The sequence below is a fragment of the Sabethes cyaneus genome, chromosome 2, assembly GCF_943734655.1.
Source record: "Sabethes cyaneus chromosome 2, idSabCyanKW18_F2, whole genome shotgun sequence".
NCBI classification, from domain to species: Eukaryota; Metazoa; Arthropoda; class Insecta; order Diptera; family Culicidae; genus Sabethes; species Sabethes cyaneus.
In genome coordinates, this window is record NC_071354.1 from 178,558,630 (window position 1) to 178,574,965 (window position 16,336).

Consider the following 16,336-nt stretch of genomic DNA (forward strand, 5'->3'; position numbering starts at 1 on the left):
CTTGCTAAATGGTGTATTTGCACTCTGATGAGATAATTTATTTGCCAAGAAACCATTTTAGCGCAGTCTATCGTAACTGGCTTCAAATATGCTCATAATTATTACACAAGCGTAGCGCTTTGACTCAATGTAGATAATTAATTTCGATTGACACCGAAGGTAGTTGGTGTTAAAGCACACGCTATTCTAAATCAAACCAAATTCGCATGTAAATACAGATTACTTTTAAGCGAATATCGATAAAATGTTTCTCAGAAAAGTCTTAGGCAAAGGTGGAGATAGCCTCCCAGTTGGTTTCGAGGTATGATGCTGGCCTAATAAGCCAGTCGTCATATGTTCGAATCTCGACTGGGAGAGGCTGTTAGAGTCAATAGGATCGTAGCAACTGGCCCTGCAATTGTCCTGCACTCTAACAGCTGGCTGCGAAGTCTGTCGTATAAAAAACAAAAGGTAGCACCTAGGCTTTGCTTTACTGAAGGTGGAGATGTTAAAAACGGTATTAAAAATGATAAATCAAGTGTTGGAAATTTGCTCGATAAGCGGACTAAATTTTGATACGATCAAAAAACTATGGGTGGGCACCAACGAAATAAACGAGTTCGGGGACCATTTGAAGGACTTAGGTCTAAAATGTAAACAAACCGAATGAGATTTCTGTTCTCTATGCAAGCATAGCACACGCTATGTCCGAAGAAAATTATTATTTAACTTTCATGCACCTTAGATTTTTCTTCACAGGATGTTAGTATTGGTCGAAACAATTAATTTAGAGAAGGTCTTAAAATATTCTATCTTGGGTTTTTTACAAAATTCAATTTTCAAGGTTATGTAGGGGTCATTTCCTCTCAAGTGATCATATCCGTTGTAATCGACCACCTCCAATTTCTACCAAATTTGGTATAATTACTCATTTCGACCCCACATTCAATTTCCCAAAGTTTTGTGCGGATTGATCAATCCCCCTTGCAGTGACATGCAATGAAAAATGAGTTTTTTCGAAAAGCTAAGAAAAATGGAAAAGCGTCACTGCAAGCGGGATTGATCAATCTGTACAAAACTTTGGGAAATTGAATGTGGGGTCGAAATGAGTAATTATACCAAATTTGATTGAAATTGGAGGTGGTCAATTACTACGGATATGATCACTTGAGAGGAAATGACTCCTATATATAACCTTGAAAATTGAATTTTGTAAAAAACCGAAGATAGAATATTTTAAGACCTTCTCTAAATTAATTGTTTTGACCAATGCTAACATCCTGTGAAGAAAAATCTAAGGTGCATGGAAGTTAAATAATAATTGCCTTCGGACATAGCGTGTAGCACAGCAAAGAATAATCCTCATTCAAATCGCGACGGTAACCAAACAAAATGGTACGATTTTTACGCATTTATACGGCAGCTGGAAGAGGAATGGTGGCAGACATTTTCAGACATATGAAACTGTCAAAGTTCGTTAAGAAATAGTTGGGATGGCAGGCTATCTGTACCAATAGCTTGAAATGCGACATATTTATTGCAACCGGGAGTATCTACTGCCATTCCTGCCTGAAGCAACACAATTGTTCCGTGCTGTTTTGGTCAGTTTTGGCATCTAGATATTCTAGATATTAATATTTTTTATTTTTTTTAAACAATGGTTCTACAATTGATGGAGGGACAGTAAGAGATAGTAATGAAGAAGGATATTTTGGGAATGCAGGGGAAAGAGTGGAAAGGAAGGAAGAGCGGGGGGGGGGGTAATAGGGAGCTATGCTCAACAAGTTGTCGTTGTGACTCCTACCTTTCGTCCAATGCTGGAAGGTGCATGGGTCGAACCAAGCTTTAATCAGAGATTATAACCGGATTTGAACCCACAACACCCACCTGGGAATGTGGCTCGTTGGTACCCGTGTACCTATGAACCACAGAGGCGCTGAACAAAAGGAGACTGCACAACCCCCCTTATTAATGTAGTGATATGGGCTGGGCTATTTTTTTAGACACAAATTGTGCCTCTTCCTCCACCTACTGTAGAAACGGGTTGGACATCACCCCGTTGATGGGAAACATATCTCCCGAAACCGATCGGTTTAAAAGGTAAACTATCCGTTTGTAAAAACTATTACTGTTATGTCCCGTCCACTAAATATTGAGTTATCGGTTCTTACGTTGGCATAACTAACTGGCTTAACTGGCGGGACGACGACACAATGCAGGCCCTTGCGACTTACAAGGTACTGCGTGTGAACGCTGTTCGTCTGTCAGCGTGTTAGCCGCGATTCTCAGCGCGGGGTTTCGGGGGAAGGTCCCGTTCCTGTGAAAATAGACCAAACCTTGTGATTTTAGTCATGACCTTGTAAAGCGGTCAGGCATACATATATATAGACCAACCCATGTCGCTACATTAATAAGGGGGGTTGTGCAGTCTCCTTTTGTCCAGCGCCTCTATGGTTCATAGGTACACGGGTACCAACGAGCCACATTCCCAGGTGGGTGTTGTGGGTTCGAATCCGGTTATAATCTCAGATTATAGCTTGGTTCGGCCCATGCACCTTCCAGCATTGGACAAAATATAGGAGTCACAACAACTTGTTAAGCGTAGCTACCTATTATCCCCCCCCTTCCTTTCCACTCTTTCCCCACCATTCCCAAAAAATCCTTATTCAATACTTTCCCTCCCCGTTCCTTAATCAATTGTAGAATCATCGTTTAAAAAAAATATTAATATATGCCTGCCCGCATTTCAAGGTCATGACTAAAATCACGAGGTTTGGTCTATCCAGATATTACGGAATAAAGGTCACGTAGTGGTATGCCGCCAACAATGTGTGTATGTGTTGTCCAAAGAGTAACACCCTCCCAATACGTCAGAGCTCAATACAGTCGAGAAATATAGGTTCATTCTTAGGTGGAACCTCAAAAAGACTAAAAAAAACTGTTGAAAGCAAGAAGCAGCATAAGGCAAACAGGCGTTTTGCGGTGAACAAAATTGACAAACAGACTGTACAGAATCTGATCTGCCCCTCTTCGCATAACAGTTCCTTGTCGAATTTTGGTGATTTTTCGTCAATTAGTCTAATTTTGTATACAGGGTATGAAATGGGGTAGGCAAACGAGAAAGCGTCCAACTTAGCTTTCGCCAACCCAAGTTCCTCCCTAGCGCCTCCACGCGACCGTACCCGGTAATACTCTATTGAGTAGCTAAGCTAGGAGGTGCGATGCTGCTTGGTTCCCGGATACCTGATCTTAAAGCTGAGATTATGGGCAGACGGTTGAGCCGCACAGCCTAGTTATCGGGTGAACCTAATATGTTAATTTTATTATTTGTTTCGTTTTAGCTCATCAAGCACATATACAGTAGAAATTTGCCCTTAATAAGTTTAAATAATGGACATGGATATCAGATGGAAAAATTAATTTCATTTTTGGAAATTAGACGCACTGATGGAAACTCAAATGACGTGATAAGTAAGAAAATGTAATATGGACCCAATCAGCAATTTGGTAAGATCGTTTCAAGTCGAATTTTTCTACATGCCATTATATACGGGTCGACTCTTTTGGTAATAACATACCAAACGAATTGAAAGTCCGAATGTAATAGTACAATCCATATGATTCTAGTATTACCTTCTGGCGGGGCTTGCTGACTAGAAAATGATTCCGGAATGCGCTGCAAGTACTCAGTCATTCTTCATTAGTCTTTGGATAGTCAGTAGAGCTAACACCATCTATAACCCGAAACTAAGATAATTGCATAGACTAACCATGCAGTTAGCTTTTTTCATAATATCACTGCCGGACAGTGGGAGATAGATAGGTTACACACACACACACACACACACACACACACACACACACACACACACACACACACACACACACACACACACACACACACACACACACACACACACACACACACACACACACACACACACACACACACACACACACACACACACACACACACACACACACACACACACACACACACACACACACACACACACACACACACACACACACACACACACACACACACACACACACACACACACACACACACACACACACACACACACACACACACACACACACACACACACACACACACACACACACACACACACACACAAACACACACACAAACACACACACACACACACACACACACACACACACACACACACACACACACACACACACACACACACACACACACACACACACACACACACACACACACACACACACACACACACACACACACACACACACACACACACACACACACACACACACACACACACACACACACACACACACACACACACACACACACACACACACACACACACACACACACACACACACACACACACACACACACACACACACACACACACACACACACACACACACACACACACACACACACACACACACACACACACACACACACACACACACACACACACACACACACACACACACACACACACACACACACACACACACACACACACACACACACACACACACACACACACACACACAGAGTTCCAAATGAATGAGTGATTCACAATTGATTTCATTCCCTATTATCGAGAATGAATGAATGTAGAAAACAACACGAACATGAACGCAACTGATTCGCTCGAAGCGTTGTTTTCAGGTTGGCAACACTGAGTTTGCCAACTGAGTTCGCAGTATGTTGCATCAATTCAGGCGTATTGCATAAATTGAATATGAGATTTCTAAGCACTGCAAAACACACTTACTTTGTACCATGCCCAAAACATTCACATGACAGTCGCATCCATTTCTGTCGCTTCAATTATGAAACCTTATTGTCCTTAGAAGCACTTCCTTCGTATTAGTAATAGAAAAAAATAACGGCAACAACGGCACTTCACTGAATAATTTCAAGGATTTGGGAGAAGGAGAAATCACCGGAGAAATGTATGGAAGGTGTGCTTTGTCCCATCTTCTACAAAAAAGGGTGATCGGCTAGGTTGTTGTAATTACCACAGCATCACGCTGGTCAAAGTCGCCTACAAGGTGTCCTGCTAGATTTTTTTACGTCGTCTATCCCCAATAGCAAGAGAATTCGTAGGGCAGTACCAGATAGGCTTTATGAAGGCCCGTGCTACCACGGATCAAATTTTTTACGCTCCGACAAATCCTCCAGAAATGTCGCCAGTAGGGCGTGCCCATGCATCATATTTTCGTGGATTTCAGGGCAGCATACGATACAGTCGAGCGCGAACAGCTATGGCAGATAATGCACGAGTACGGTTTTGCAGACAAACTGATGCGTGTGATTTGTTACGTGCGGATATCGAAACGAGAGGAACGATGTTTAGGAAGAGTAACCAACTCCTAGCCTTCGCAGAGGACCTTGACACCATCAGGTATCAGGTATCAGGTATGAAGAATCTCCAGAGAAAACAACGTTTGCCTCCCACGGACAGTGACTATTGACGGCGATGAACTGATAGTGGTTGATGAGTTTGTATATTTGGGATCTTTGATCACCGCCGACAAGAATACGAGTGAAGAGATTCAACGACGCATTCAAGCTGGAAGTTGAACCTACTTTTCCCTCCGCAAGACGCTTCGATCAAGGAGCGCACAAAGCTGACGATATTCAAAACGCTAATCAGATCGGTAACTTGAGACAGTAACTTTGCTTATGAAAGACATACCGTATTTATATGAAAGGTATTACGGACTATTTTTGCCGGAGTACAAACGGATATCGGAAAGTGGCGTAGGCGTATGAAACACCAGTTGCAGGTACTAGAGATTGGAGAGAATTGGGCCTGCAATTGGAGATTGCAGGTCCAATCCCCAGAGATTCCCCCCCGACACCAGAAATAGAGGGACCCTCGCGCTAGATGGCTCGATCATTTGAAGCCGACTTGCGTGTGTCGAGACGCTTAACGAATTGACGATGAGTAGTCCAGGACCAAGTACAGGGGAGAGAAATTTTTGATATGGCAAGAGCCTCCCCAACTCTATGCTGCTACGAGTAAGAAGAAGTACCCTCTACAGTGCACTCAGCGAACGGTTTTGGAAGCTTCTGTCATTAACTACAATGTGAGATTATCTAATATAGCGTATCGTCTACTGATAGTTTAATTGTCATAACACTGGGACGCAAGTGTGGTTTAGAGTCCCACTCAGTAATTGAAGTATGCAATATATTTTTGGTCCCACATCAAAGTTTTGCAGTATCATCCAGTCTACCATTCTTGCTCACCAAATGCTCCAGCGCCTTTAATAAAAAATGATTTACGTTGGACCGCGACAGATTCAAAAACAAGCGCCACTTTACCTCAAACGATAATGACCTGGACTTAATAAATTTGGCGTAGCTGAGGCATTGGCTATCTCAAGTACCAATTTTGCAGGCCAAAATATTCGAAACCAACACCTTGAAGTACTCAAATGGGGACGCCTGCTCTGCGATCGACTACGTTCTGATTAACGATCGGCATTTTTCAATTGCCACAAACGGTTGGTTCTTCCGTGGACCAGATCTTGACTTGGATTACTATCTGCCCAACGTGTTTAAATCGAAACTAACGAGGAGGATGCAGTTGAACATACAGCGATTATCAACGGAGGTAATTGCTGCCCAGATGATAAGAGAAGCTTCTATAAAACAATTAACGGAATCAGGAACCAGGCTGCCGTAACTTCTGTTATGTGCAACGTCACGTCGTCGTCGGAGGACCTGACTACCGAGAGTTTGGAGATGGTCAGCCGTGGGAAACACCATTCAATGTGCTGTTGAACGTTGAAAAACACAAAGTTGTCGATACGATGAAGTCCGCATAGATTGCGAATGAATGGATGAAGAAGCTATGTGTCTGCCAAGTTTAGATGAAGTGAAGAAAGCAGCGAGGAAGCTTATTAACGGAAAAGCAGCTGATGATGACGCCAATGTTGCGGAACATTTGAATGTTGGAATCGAATGGCTATCTACAATCCATCGGGTAAAGTCAAAGAAAGGCTAATAGCAGGCCGGCTGGAAGGCATCATATGCCCGCTCTACAAGAAGGACCATCGACTCGATTGCAGTAATTATCGAGGTACAACCTTTACTTATTCATCTTGAAAAATGTTGCTTGATATATATATATATAAGACAGATCTATGGCAGATTCTGCGTGTTTCTGGATTAATAAATTAACAAATTGAGGTTTTTAAATTGTTAAAATCCTTTGCTAAATAGTGTTCGATTGAGCTCTTTTTCCTGATACAAAACCCCGCCAGAAATATCTGGTGTGAATTTTATAAAGCACTTTTCTCAACAAACCAATTGTTCAATTGTTCAAATCAAACCGCTTTTAAAGAACTAGATTGAGCCAGTTCATCCAAGCATCATTGTCCATTCACCATCATTATCATTCAACTCAAACCATATATCGTGAACTGGATTCAACCGGTTTTTCCTGTCAAATAGGTCGAGAATAAATTGCCACTCGCAGCGTCACATGGCTCGTGTTTATACAAAGGCGCAAAAATATTACTCTACTTTTTCGTCCACGTGCCAAACCAATTGACGGGTAGCGGCAATCTTGTGTTGGTCGACGGCATAAAAGTCAACAACAAAACGCAACCCGAAAACGAAACTTTCCATCCGTAGCGAGCGGCTATTCGCTAAACCAGCTCCGACCAGATTCGCATCGGAGATTTCGCGGAAGCTGCAAAATATGAATGCAAAATGAATATTTTCCATTCAAATGATTTCTGTAAATCTATTTCGGAATACAAACACCCTGCGTCGGCACCGGGTTAAAGTGGGATTGCGAAGAAGAAACTGTCGTGTGACCTACGGTCACACAGTCAGTCACTGAGTGTACGGTTACTAGGCGAAATTGTCGTACGCAAATTTTTTTAGATTGAACAAAAAAAGAATTTGCGATAATCAGCTGCATATTCAAACATTGAAACTTTTCCGTTCGAATTTAAGAGCCAATTTATGAGATAGCAGTGTACGACCCATTACAAGAAATAAATAAAACATAGGAAATTTTTGGTTATTTGTTGACATGGCATCCCGACCGATATTTTAAAATGCGGTAGGAATCAAAACATAAGCATTCCATTATTTCAGAGTTTATGAACCTTTGAAACAATAGCGATAACGTTGACGACCTCATTGAAATCTTCTATCTTGTTTCTAAGCGAAAGGTGAAATCAATCTTACCATCACAAACCGAGTTCACTCATTCGTTACTAAACCGATTCGACTTTCAGCACCACAGACGTAAACATGGATGTATAAACAATGCCAATGCAGTACAGTGGTTGGCTAAACCAATAACAAACAAGCAAAGCAGTTGGGATAGTCGTGCATAATCAATATCTCCAGTGCGGTGAAGCGGCTAATTCCTGACATAGTTATAGTTCAAGCCCCCATCGGAGACCCGATTCCTGACGTGTTCTAATGAGCTGTGTGATTATACATGAGTATTTGAACCGATTTTATTTATTTCTTTCTACACTCTTTAGTCGATTTTTAGTATCGAATTTTACCTTGCATGGCTCATAAATTCGACTGCATGAGACTAAATCTTACAAGAGTTTAGTTTAAACGGATAGATTATAAGCTTAACAAATTATTAACTGTATTTGTGTTAATAAGCTTGATTTCTGTATTACTGAATGGTTTGTATTTTACATACATTAAAAAGTTAATGGGGTTGGTCCGTCCAGGGAAACTTCAGTTCAACTGGGCTTTTTCCCATCTTAACTCATGTACACAGCAGTCAGAAGGATTAAATAATATAATAATAACTGAAACCAAAACAACCGAAAATTGGCGAATCAAATTTGGCAGATTTTTTTTATTCGTCGATTTTACGTATTTACGATTTAGTTGTCAAAAATGGCGTCGTAGCAAAGAACAGCATATCAAATCAAGCATATTTTGCTCACGCATAATCGAAATTATTATTAAAATGTTTGACTATTAGAAATTCAGTATAAGAAAGAAACCGAAACTAGGATGCTGCAGCAATGCTGGCAGGATTTTCAAACCTAACCCTGACTTTTCCATCAGAGATGTCGGATGAATTGTTAATGTTCCCATACAATCAATGCAAAGAGCAAAAAATTAACCCGCACCGTCCACGTACAGAAAAGGTTCAATATAAAATTAAACAGAAAAAATTGTCAAGGTTTCGAAAAACACTTTCGTACGCGATTTGCACCTGCGGGCTAAAAAGTGAAATTTTCGTGGCAACTGGTGCTGTCAATGTTGTTCCGTGCGGTTTTGGTCAAACCTCGCTTCCCGTCACTGAGACAAAATGGCTCAGAAATTCACTCTTTAGACAAGGAAAGGTATTTTGCACCAGTAAAAAAATTATCCAATTTATAGAAGAGCGGTACGTCGACACAACGCAAGCCTCTGAATAACATGAGCCCCATACTAATTACAGACAGAAATTAGATAAAAATTAAATACGGCTAGCAGCAAATAACTTGGTTACTAGCATTGAGTGCCATTGCCTATTAAATATCTAACATATTACTAACGTGTAGACTGATGATGGCGAAATATTAGGCCGTATTAACAAAACAGCTGGCTTTGCTTTACCCATGTAAACCTTAAGGGAGTAGTAAAGTAAACTGTTCTATTCATACGGCTTATTGACTATGTTTATTAACGGTTTCCTGATTGTGAGCTTGTACGATTTTATTAACAAACCATGAGCTACTGTGGACCTTACAAAAACCTAATATGCGAGGATGAAGTTTATTTATACTACGACAAACTAGCTATACTAGTGCAAACTATCCTGCATTATTCCAGAAAACATTCGTTGTATCTATACATCTAGCAGGTTATCTAAACGATATTGTTTACTAATTTTCTTACCTATATTTCAACAAAAACTAGCTAGCTAACAGGCACAACATCAAGACATATTCCACTAAACTCCTACTCCACAGACCTAAGTGCAGCTAAATGCAGATGAGAGAGTTGTGATATGGGATAATATGTAACTTATTATTGTTGTAGAAAACATAAAACCATGATGGGAAATACTCGTTTCATCAGACCATATGACATTATAGCTGATAGTCACGATATGATAGGCACAGCGAGAGGTACCTATACGAAACAATATCGTTTCGAAATAGCGGAAAAAAGTGCAACTTGCATAAGAAATTGTATAGGTATCATTCAACAAAAGCATCGCAGCGTTCTTTTTTTTATCAATGCACAATCTTTGGCAAGTGATACGACACTTGCCGAAACAGATATTTATACATTAGATAAGGTAAATAATCTAGCATTGTTGGCAAGCAAATTGATGAGTGTTTAAAATAAATGAAAGACATTTTTCACCGTACCTTACCGTCGACTAGGAGATGCGTGTTGTTACACTTACGCATACCGGCAAGGGAAGAGTTTCGACTGAGAAGACTCGGGTTCAGTATCAGCTCTGTCACATGTTCAATTGCTTGCTCGAGATCGATTAAGCTGAACAGTGAAAGCTCGCGGTCTTCGTCAAGTGTAGTCCCCACTAGAATGTCACTAGTGGTGCTGTTGTTAGTAGTCAACGGAGGGCTCGCTTCTGATGTATCAACATCGTTATTACTACTGTTATTTGCGGTTTGGGAGCTAAACATTGGCCAAATATTGAGGAAAGACGGAATTTTGGGAGAAAACATTTCGCTACAGGAAACTTGTCGACCTATCATCGCCAGGTATGCTTGATTGTTTCTTAAATTCTTTTATTTTCCATGGTGTAAGCAACATTGAAAAGCAACAAGAAAACGAAACAAATTTCCAGACGTAAATCTTCGGGAATTGAAACGGTTGGGAATTTTATACAAGAGAAAAATTTGCAGATACTTACAGTAGAATGCCTCCAATACTTCACAAGTTCATGAATATCCGACGATGGTGCTAGGAGAAGAAAATCTCGCCATTCGTCATAACTTATGTTAAGACTACCATCTTTGTCCATTCTAAAATACAAAACAACGTATTAATTTAGTCAATCAGCACAAAATTTAGCAACATTGCGTACCTCTTAAGTAGTTTAGCCGCTTCATGCCGGTCCATTTCAATACCCAAATCCTTGAACGCATCTTGCAACTCCTCCAGATCCACCTTACCGTCCCGGTTCTTGTCCAGGTGGGTGAACTGCAGGCGTAGATTTTTTTCGTGCTCTCGCACATAGTGAATAAACTCGGCCAGGCCGACATCGCCACTTTGCGTCTGGTCCGACTGCTTGAGGAAGCGCTGAAAAAATAACGAATGTCCGTATTCCTGCCGGTGGGTGATGGTAGGTGGATATCCCGTCGTGATGGCAATGACGATGTATTTTGTGTGTGTGTGTTTGAATTACATATAATAGTTGTAGCGGCATTTTTTTTGTTTGAATGACGCATCATAGCAGTAACATTATGGCATAGAGTGCAGATTGTATGATTAAAGTCAAAATTATGCGAAAAAGAGAAGAAAATAATAAAACCATAAATTAAATTGATGTTAGTGACAATTTGATTGAATGATTAGAAACAAAAATGAGTTAAAACCGATGAATGCACAAATGTAGAAAAATGTGTTAACATATTTAGCATTATAAAGGTTTACTTTACAAAAGCAACACAGAATAAGATACAATAAAGATTCAACAAGCGATAACTATTTTTGCCTGATTATTTCTTTCGATTTTTCAAATTTTGAACGCATTACTTGAACTATCCCTGCGAGTCAATGATAAGCTGCCATCTGGATTGGTAGATGAATAGAATATAATGGAAGTTGTATGCAACATTGCGTGCAAACGTACAGTGCACGCCTCTATTTTGTTTTAGCAGTTTTAGCTAAAATGAGCATAGGTAGTCGTAATAAGTAAGTACTAAATAAAAAACAAATTTTATGTTTGCGTCAGACACAATTTTTTTTAATAGACAAGGTTTCGTTTGTTTAACATAAATTTATTTAATATGCTAAGACGTTTTTACACGGGATATCAGATTTTTTTGGATTTTATTTTTATTTTTTTATGCTGATTTTCAATATTAAATATTTACGCAAATTTGCTAAATTGACGCAATTTTCAATATTCTTTAATTCTTTAATATTCTGTTAAAATCATAAAAGAAGGGTACTTTTTAAGATGTTCAAAACGTGATTCTTTGATGATGACGTGATTTTGATAACTATAACGGATAACGCAACTGTCTATTTTGGAGTTAAACGGTATTTCTAACGAAATTGTCCTTCAACTGCGCTCTTGCAAGGTTAATTGATCACGACTGGACTTGCAAATTTCGACGCAAACATGAAGGTTATACGCAACAGCTGGATTTATCCGGTTAACAGCAGTTAAGCGTGAAGTTGACGAACCTGATTCATCAATTTGCAATGAAAAAAAACACATCAAACCACCCGGCAGTACGATGGTTTTTTACAACTGAAGAAGAATTTTGCATTCTAGATGAAAAGTTTTCAGAAGTTGGTTAGTCAACTTGTCTTAAAAGAATGCCTTTGAACAAACTGAGCGATAGCTAATGAATAAATCTAAGATTAGGATAATAATTCGTGCCATCACAACATAAACAACATGAAATCGATAACAGAGGGTTATGCCTAAAAGTATACCAAATTTTACTCCTTACTGGAGACTGGATCCTATGCACAGAAGTGCATAATGAAATCGCCATGGTAAAAAAGAGAAGAGCGACAACAGCAAAGTTGCTGTTTTGTTTCGTCATATGCATTGGTGTTAGCGACACTAAGCTGGATTAATCCAGATTCAGCTGCAACAAAGCACTATAAATCTAGTGGAATTACTCTCCTACTGGTAAAATCTTATTATTTCATGAAACTATTTTAACTATTTTAATTAGAGAAGTATCATTGTTCAAATAAATGGTTCTTACTACCGCACAAGTTAAAACAAAAAAAGCGTTGAAGTAAAAGCGGTGTAGCGATAGTTTTTTGGTGTGATTCGATCAAAAAATAATAATATAGGTACAATAACCTTTATAATAAAGTCAACTGAAGGTCTTATAGCATCCAGTCAAACGTGCAAATGTATTTTTGGTACATACATGTTATGCAAATTTTCACTTGAATAACATATTCAATATAACGCATACTAAACGTCATGACAATCAATATTCACTTGAGAATCCGAATAAAACCAGTTAGCTAACGTCGCGTGTGAAGCTTTCTGATTTCCTGTGCATCGTAGATATATACTATTTTGTGTTCAAAAACACTTTTTCCTTGTTCTCTAATCAATTAATAATTATTTTATTTAAACAGATAACTAGTGATTATTATTATTTTCTATTTTTTCTTTCATTTCAATCAATTGATAGGTTTAGCAAAGGTTTTCATTTAATAACATAATAGCACAGTATCGCCACGTTTCACTCACAAGATGTGTTTATTCAACGGCTATCAGTGGGGGGTCCATATCTCGTGGCCGCGGCAATGTTATCCTTTATCAAATCAATTCAAACAAGATAGAGTTGATGAAAGGTAGAATCAAACCAGAAATTGTAGACTGCTCTGGAAATAGAATTCAATAGGGATTTGTAAAACGAAGAAGCCTTTTTTGAGCTCTCTCAATTGCTTGATATTAGTTAAATTAACCATTGATTATTCGAGAGTCTGAGTAGAATACTTGCCAAGATAAGAAAGAAATTTCCATATTAGTTGATTGGGGAGCCAGAAAAGAACTGTATTTTCCAAAATAGCTTGCAGCTCACGTTGGCAAATCTTTGACATCGAAATGGAATTGTCTTCAGTTTGTCATTGCATCATGAATAGTGTCACGTTAACACAGAGCGTTTGGAAATTCAAATCCAACAAGCTTTATCGCTACTGAAAGAGCATTTCATGCAAAATGCGGACGTCGTAGAGCAGCATCTCACCTCGCTAAACGTTGAATAATTGATAAGTTGAATTTTATTTACACGATATAAAGCCGCTTCTAAGATTACGTACAGGCCGCAGTAAAGAGAATTTGGCTGCTATTTCGACTATAATGTTTTCATTCCACGCCATTTTGAAGGTTTGAAACTTTCCACAATGTCAATCTGTCGTGTTTGGCAGTAAGATTTTTATTTACATCCACATTCCACACAAAATAGTCAAAGACACAAAAAGCACAAGCAGTATGATGCTATTTACAGCATCATACTGATCGTCGTTGCTTTTTACGGGTTGAGCCTATGAATAATTGAAAACCGACTGCAATTTTTATCGAAAAATCATCTTCTCAAATGGCGCCGTTCTAATTGAACGGGTAGGTAATTAAAAAGAATTGTCACTATTGGATTAGTGTGCATCAAATCTAAGAATTGTTCAGTCCAGAAAACCCCACATTAATACCCTGTGGTACACCAGAACTATTCATGAACGCGACAACAAGTTGTACGTAAAAAATTTTATTCTTTAGATATGTTTTCTTGAGATCTTGTGGTACGCCCCAATTTGGACAGGTTGCTTAAAAGAATTGCATGATTATCTGTATCAGAAGCGGTTGTCATGTCAGTATAAATTTTATTAACTTGAGCTTTGGCACTGGTATTCTTTACGCAGAACGATACAAAATATACCAAATTTGTTTCTACGGACCATGCGGGGAAGAATCTTTGTTATATTGTGCTCATATAATTCTGGCAAGCGGCAAATAACATATTATGATGTCAAGATGGTCTGGAACACCTTGGATTCAGCACACAAAGAGGTTATTGCTCTATAGTTTACAACATTGCATTTAAGTGCAAAAGTGCATTGCATATCTATAAAAGGGGAGTTATAGATTGGAGACATGCAAGATTTTTTCCAAGTAGAAGACGGAAAGTATTGCTGCTGCAGCTAATAAATTAAAGATGCAGTTCTACAGAGATACCAGGTAATCGGAGCATTGTTTTAAAATAGCCATAGGAATTATACCAGGTCCAGATGAAATAGACGACTTGACGCTTCTAATAGCGGACGAGACAGAGTGATCATTTATCAAAAAAAAATATGCTTAGTGCATCCAATAAAACATCGCTTAAAGCTGAATTTGTCTATTAGTCAGCGTAATATTATTGAACGCAAAATGCTGCATAAAGAATCCGTACTTCTTCAAAAATTAGGAACGCCGTACGATTACGGTCAATGGCGGACAACCTTAGTGGACGTCGAGTAACCAACCCCGTTGGAAAGTGAAGTCGTACGCTGATAGGGGTGAATCATCGTCTTTGTGTCAGTACGGAATGCTAACAGCACTGTCACGAAGGTTCTTCGACACATGGGGTTGGTGCTGACCTTATAAGCTATCCGTAAAAATTCTAGCACAGGAAGCATAGAACAAGATAACGAAAAAGGACTAACGATTGGAAACACTTGGGACATGGAACTGTAAGTCTGTCAATTTTCTGGGATGTACCACCCGCATTCTTTCTGACTTATTGGGGGTCCCAAGTTGACATTCATAAAGAAATGAAGATACAAGGTTACGACCACACATAAGCTAGGTACAGCTTTTATCGTGATGGCCAACATGCTGAAGCACGTGATTGGTTGCCTGCTAATCGACAGCCGTATGTGCAAGTTGAGAATTGGAATTGGAATTTCTTCAATATTAGCATTATCAACGTGCATAGCTTTTTACGCGCGACTTGAACGTGAATATTACAACCGCCCATGACGTAAAAATCGTCAACGTCACCAACGTCAACACTTAGATTGTCCAGGAGGAGACATTCAGACTAATTATTGGAAAGTTTAGCGCACACCCGCTTACGAACTAAGGCAGCCATCCACTCATCGACCTGATTGACATTGATTCTGATTTTTGGTGGTTAAAATGCGCAAAAGACTTTCCGTTATTACCAACATTCGATACCGTCGTCGGTCACGGTAAAATCTGGAACGACTCATGTTACCTGAAGTTGCTATTAAGAACGCGCAATGCCTCGAGCAACCATCAACAGCGCAGCGGAAGGTGGCATTGGGTTCGCTTAAAGGAATCTTTCGTGTGAGCGGTTCTGAACCGTTTATTTTCTGCTGCGAACCGATTCAAATCAGTGGATCAGATCAGATTACGATCGACGAACCAAACTTCGTGTCACCTTCGAGTGCGTTCGAAGAACCGTGGTTCGTTTTCAAGAGCCGTTCGTTTGAACGTTCTTTCTTGTGAACCGGTGCATTTGAACGGATCGTGAGCGTTCACCCATCTCTACCAAGTCCCTATGCCACCTATTCATAGATTTCAAGGCCGCATATGATATTAGCGAACATGAAGAGTTATGGAAAATAATGGACGAAAACAGTATTGGGACAGTCTGGGAAGGACGAGCATTAGTA

General features: G+C 39.5%; 1 protein-coding gene across 2 annotated transcripts in view; it reads right to left on the bottom strand.

Moving 5' to 3' along the window:
• LOC128734720 (calcium-binding mitochondrial carrier protein SCaMC-2) overlaps positions 1-16,336 on the bottom strand; it is a 59,784-nt gene that overhangs the window by 28,287 nt on the left and 15,161 nt on the right. The window contains exons 2-3 of one of the 2 annotated variants that reach the window (XM_053829043.1): positions 11,043-11,257; positions 10,869-10,980 (exon numbers count right to left, since the gene is read on the bottom strand). In XM_053829043.1, the coding sequence (XP_053685018.1) occupies positions 10,869-10,980; positions 11,043-11,257 (327 nt within the window). Of the gene's footprint in view, positions 1-10,868; positions 10,981-11,042; positions 11,285-16,336 lie in introns of both variants that reach the window. The other variant, XM_053829042.1, reaches the window with a different exon arrangement.